At 44.7% G+C, this 6,162-nt stretch overlaps 1 protein-coding gene across 1 annotated transcript; it reads right to left on the bottom strand.

Annotated features, from left to right (window-relative positions):
• Positions 1-866: 866 nt before the first annotated feature.
• LOC129338366 (protein S100-A12-like) lies at positions 867-6,162 on the bottom strand. Its single transcript, XM_054992523.1, has 3 exons — positions 6,056-6,162; positions 4,641-4,802; positions 867-1,122 (listed from the first exon to the last, which is right to left on the bottom strand). The coding sequence occupies exons 2-3, from the start codon at positions 4,782-4,784 to the stop codon at positions 949-951; spliced, it is 318 nt and encodes a 105-aa protein (XP_054848498.1). The 5' UTR covers positions 4,785-4,802; positions 6,056-6,162; the 3' UTR covers positions 867-948.

Genomic DNA, 6,162 nt, shown 5'->3' with positions numbered 1-6,162 from the left:
TTTAAAACTAACTAACTTTATTGTAGCATAGGCTTTCAAGAGCCACAGCTCTCTTCATCAGATGCATAGAGGGTATGTTGGTTAGTCTTAAAGGTGCTACTGGACTCTACTATTTAGCTAAATTTCTGAACACTGATTAGATTACCAATTTTTGGGGGGGGATCCAGATATGCAGCTAGTATTGTCATTCTAGAATGACCCCTAATTCTAGAACTTTCAGACCTAGATGTTGCCAGCATTCAAGGGAATATAAGAAATGGATTCTACATCTGGATTATTATCTCTGTGTATGTTTAGCCTCAAGATAGATAGACAGACAGATATTCCTACTAATTCCAGAATATTGTGATCCAAAAGTTGGCAATATTCAAGGGCATAGGTAAGATAGATAGATAGATAGATAGATAGATAGATAGATAGATAGATAGATAGATAGATAGATAGATAGATAGATAGATAGATAGATAGATAGATAGATAGATAGATCGATCGACCGACCGACCGACCGACCGACCGACCGACCGACCGACCGACCGACCGACCGACCGACCGACCGACCGACCGACCGACCGACCGACCGACCGACCGACCGACCGACCGACCGACCGACCGACCGACCGACCGACCGACCGACCGACCGACCGACCGACCGACCGACCGATCGATCGATCGATAGATCGATCGATAGATCGATAGATAGATCGATAGATAGATAGATAGATTTTCTTAATTAATAAAGTATTTTTCCTTTGGGGGAACTACAGGACTACGGATTAAAAGGATAGATTTCTCATTCCACATCAATTCAGAACAATGACACCATGTCTTATAACCAGGCATTCACATAAAAGCACAGAACAACCATCTGAGGAACACCGGATCAATCTTTATTGTCTCCCAGTGGCAACAGCAACCAGGATCCTGAAATGTTGATCTCACAGGTGGTGTTTAGTGGCTGTGACCGTGGCCATGACCCTGCCCCTCTTTCTGGTGGATGTGATCATGACAGGCAATCAACAATCTGGTCATGAAAACCATGAATTCTTCAAAAGTGATCTGCCCGCTCTTATCCTTGTCAAGCTCTTCAAATATGCGATCGATAGACTTTGGGTCCTTCTTTTTCTGTGAAAATAAAGGATGGTTATGAAGATGGTTAAGACATCCAATTCCTTTGAGATGCTTGCCATGATAATGTGTTTGATGGCTGACTCTCAGTCATACTACATGTTACTTCAGTTCATCAGAGAGACAGCCTGTGGTCTGCACAGATACACATCACCTCAGGGATTGGCTTCTGTTAAAAAAAAGCATTCAAATGGACTGAGAGCCAAGCTATAGGCGATGAATTACACTTGAATAGCAAGTGAACAGACTCACGTGTATTCCTCCCTGTTCACTTGCCATTCACTTGCACTCCACTTGACCTCATAATGATCAAGTGGAGAGCAAGTGAATGGCAAGTGAACAGGGAAGAATACACGTGAGTCTGTTCACTTGCCATTCAAGTGTAATTCATCACTTGTAGCTTGGCCCTGAGAAAGCTGCCAGTGCAGGAGGAAAAGCTCCTACCTTTCTTTGAAGCTTTTTTCCCCACATAAAAATGGTGCGGGGAAGGAAATTTTCCCCATTTCTGCTGCCACATCTGCACACAATACCTCCATGCGGAGCAGCAGAAATGGGGAAAAGTCTCTCCTCTGCACGTTTTTGCACGGGGAAACAAGCTTGAGAGAAAGGCAAGAGTTTTCCCACCTCCGGTGGCAGATTTCTGAGTCTATCTGCACATTTCTTTTCCTAATAAAAGCCAATCCCTGAGGTAATGTGTGTCGGCACAGAACACAGGTTGTCTCCATGCAGAACTCGTAAAAGAAGTAACATGTAGAGTGACTGTCAAAGTGCACTATCTGAGAGATCCAGGTTCAAATTCCCACTCTGCTATGGCAGCTTTCTGGATTACCTCGTGCTGGTCACATCGAACCAGTGTAATCTATCTGTTTGGGTCAGACAGGCAGAGTATAAATAAAATATTTTTTTTAAAAAAATGTGTCTAGGTAACACTGTGGATGGACGATTTGCAATATGTTGAAATGTTATTGTTAAATAAAATGTTTTTTTTAAAGATGTAAAAAGAGCTCATAACATATACATTGAAAATGCACACTGTTTGTACAACCACACTAGAGAAAATTAATGCCATTTATGTGTGTATTTGTAAATAATTAAGCAGATGATATTTGACGAAGCAAAAGTATGAAATACCAAAAAGAATTACATTTTATCATACTTAATAGGGACTTATACCCTGACCTGGATAGCCCAGGTGAGCCTGATCTCGTTAGATCTCAGAAGCTAAGCAGGGCCGTCCTTGGTTAGCAATTGGATGGGAGACCTCCAACAAAGACCAAAGTTGCAGAGGCAAGCAATGGCAAACCACCTCTGTTAGTCTCTTGCCATGAAAACCCCACCAGAGGTCGTCATAAGTCAGCTATGGCTTGAGGGCACTCTCCACCACCAAGAGGGGCAAGCAGTATGGATTTGGATTTGGCTGAAGGCTTTACTTTGCTGGCTTTACATTGGCAGGAATGCCTGATGGAGATCTTGACACTTTAAAGGTGGTACCTTTTGAAGCAGCAGCACAGCTAGTGATTTCTAAAGAGATCTCCAGGAACGTGGTCCACTTGATGCCCCCTGTGCAGGTTTATCAACCCCTTCCCTGTGTGCTTTCAGAAGTGATTTATGATTACGCAAAGCAGCACACATGAAGCTGCTGGACTATGGATCCATCAAGGAAGGCCAATATTGTCTGCTCAGATTGGCAGGGGCTATCATGGTCTCAGTTAGAGGTTTTTCATGTTACCGACTACTGATCCTTTTAACTGGAGATGCCCAGAAGTGAACTTGGGACCTTCTGTATTCCATGTTCTGCCTTTGTGTGTCACCACACCTCCCTAACTCTATTGTCATTTTCATTTAATTCACAATCTTGTATTAAAAGAGAGGGAGAAATACTCAGATGAGTAGAACAGACTGGGGAATGAAGCTAATTTTACAGGTTTTTTAATGGAGAAAAAGGGAAGGAAGGTGGCATTCGTATAGCTTGATCTTGTCAGACCTCAGAAGCTAAGCAGGGTCAATATTTGGATGGGCGACCACCAAGACAGACACTGCAGAGGTAAGGCAATGTCAAACTGCCTCTTCTTCTCCCTTGCCTTGAAAGCCACTTGCTGAGGTTACATAAGTCAATTGCAACTTGATGACACAAACACATATAGGGGAAAGGATAAGGAAGGGTCCATTTGGAAAATAGGTTCCCTATTTCCCTCTGAACCGTCATCCTGAGATTTACCTCCTTCCTCACAAGTCCTTGAAGAAACAGGCAAAACCCTAGAATTTTAGGAATACCGTAAGATCTCTCTACTGTATATATTTACATTCATAAGAACATAAAAAGAGGTGTATGTGGTCAGACTACTGCTCCACCTCCATTGTGCTTCCCAGAACTGGTATTCTGAACTTCACCATCTCTGATTTGGAAGGTGGCATAGCCCTCCTTTCCTCTCAACAAAGCCTGGCTTTGGTGTTTACTTGGTGGCATGTTTGTGTGAACGTGTAAATTTATTTATTTACATTTTTATACCCCACTTCTCCTTTTTGGTTCAAGGTGGCTCAGAAAAGCCAATGGAATTGTATCGGATTAATAAATCTGCCAGTCATTCCTCCTCCTTCTCCTCCAACATGAATATATGAATACACTAAAAATCCTAGCCGATCCTATTATATAAAAGGCTAAGCATATTCAAGACAACTCACTTTCTACCTTGGTGCACCTCTAGAGGGCGCTGCTGAGGATGGAAGCCCAGATGAGGCAGCCAGACCTCCAAAGAGCATGCCATTGTGGGAAGCCCAGGCCAAGATCATGTGTGGAGAAGGCGACAATGCCTGCCCCCCACATTCACCCAGCTGGGACCAGGAGCAGAGAGGGGGGAATGCCCTTCCCCCACATTCACCCAGCTGGGACCAGGAGCAGAGAGAGGGCAATGCCTGCCCCTCCACATCCACCCAGGAGGGATCAGAAGAAGAAAGGAGTCAATGCCCATCCCCACCTTCACCCAGCTGGGATCAGGAGCAAACCAGGTGGCACTGTTTGACCCCCATCTTAACCCAGCTGGGATCAGAAGCAAAGCACGTAGAAATGCCCACCCCCCATTTTCACTCAGCTGGGATCAGGAGCAAAGCAGGTGGCTATGTCCATCCCCCATCTTCACCCAGCTGGGATCAGGAGCAAAGCAGGTGTCAAGGCCTACGCCACACCATCACACAGCTGAGATCAGGAGTAGAGAAATTGGCAATGTGCAGCCCCACTTCACCCAGCTGGAATCAGGAGTGGAGCAGGTGACAATGCTCACCCAACCTTTACCTATCTGGGTTCAGGAGTGGAGCAGGTGGCAATGCCCAACTCTGCTCACACGGCCAGGGTCAGGCATAGAGCAGGCAGCAATGCCTACCCCTTCACCCGGACGTAATCTGGAGTGTTGAAGGGAATCTAATTTTGTCACTCTCTTTGCCCCATCTGCCTATTACACCACTACCTCAAGCAATCACAGGAAGGAGGCCCACTTCTAAGAAGAAAATGATGACTTCACCTTCAGGAAGTTGGGCATCTGCTCCTCAATCAGCTTCTTCAGCTCTCCCTTGCTGAGCATATCAAAATGATCCACTCGAATCGAGTATTGGTGGAAAACGTTGATGACGCATTCACAGCATTTTTCCAGTTGAGTCTCAGACATCTTGAATCAGTGGCTCACCTATGAAGACAATGTTTTGTTGAGGAAGGAGGAGGGAATACCCAACCCAAGTCCATGAAGCTCATTTTCTTCTCTCTCCACTGAAAATATACACAAGACTAGCAACATTTGTTAGTCAAAAGTTGTTTCCCACTATTTACACAGGGATATATTTGAAACAGTTCAGAAACTGCCCAAACTAAGTACCAGGCATGACAGTGGGATGAGGGAATGGTTAGCAACAGCTGCTCATTTCACCTTCAGTTCCCTGAGGTAATTGTTGTCTCTCCCCATCTGAATGTAATCATTTCACAAATAGTCCCTTATCATGAACAGTGCACCTAAAAACTAGTTCTCTGCACTGTCATTATGAGGAGAAATATACCACTCACCCCCAAGTACCCCAGACTTGTGATTTGAGCCAGATGGGTGGCAGAATTCCATTTAACTCCTGGAGTTTTTCAAAACAGGCTTTTCTGTTTGTTCACACTGACTTGACCTAACAGTGGAGGAATTATTGCCATTTCCTTGTATTGGGTGGATGTGAGTGCCAAATGTCCTCTCACTACTTGGCAGGATGATAAAGGTCAGCAACCTGAGGGGGCTCCTTGTACAATGTTGGAAGTTGCCATTTGTTTTCATCTGTTCCATACCCATCTGTATTATTTTTAAAATAATTGGTTGCCAGTGGAGTATCGGATCAGGTTCAAGGTCTTGGTATTGGCCTATAAGGCCCTGTGTGGACTGAGGCCAGCATGCCTGAGGGACCGCCCCTCCCCATATATTCCCCAGAGGACCCTCCGATCAGAAGGAAAGAAACTGATATCAGTCCCTGGCTCCAAAGAGGCCCGCCTGGCCTCGACTAGAGCCAGAGCTTTCTCAGTCCTGGCTCCTACCTGGGGGAACGCTCTGTCTACCAAGACCAGTGCCTGGCAGGATCTACTATCTTTCCACTGGGACTGTAAGATAGAGTTGTTCCGCCAGGCTTATGGCTGAGGCTGGGCCTGTATGGAATGTTTTAAAGGTTCTTAATGCTGTTATCCGCCCTGAGCCTGTTCACGAGGAGAGCGGAATACAAATATGATAAAATAAATAAATAAAATTTAAAAATACCTCTCTAATGAAAATTCTTGCCTCTGTGCTCCTATGGCTGTTGGAAGTGACACACAGACTTTCCCGAGTAATACAAGAAGATACTAATAACGGTTGATAATCTTGGTCTATCCTAATCCCAGTATAAGAAGATTTAACCAAGTTTGTTTAAATTTACTCACCTCAGTCAACAAGCAATGAACAGAAGAGCAAGAATAGGTGACAATGTGATGAAGATCCTTAGGATGGTCGCTTCTCTTATAGCCCTTCTTGCTTCCTCCACTGGATG

This window comes from Eublepharis macularius, chromosome 1 (genome assembly GCF_028583425.1).
Source record: "Eublepharis macularius isolate TG4126 chromosome 1, MPM_Emac_v1.0, whole genome shotgun sequence".
NCBI classification, from domain to species: Eukaryota; Metazoa; Chordata; class Lepidosauria; order Squamata; family Eublepharidae; genus Eublepharis; species Eublepharis macularius.
This window is presented reverse-complemented; position numbering and strand designations above follow the sequence as displayed.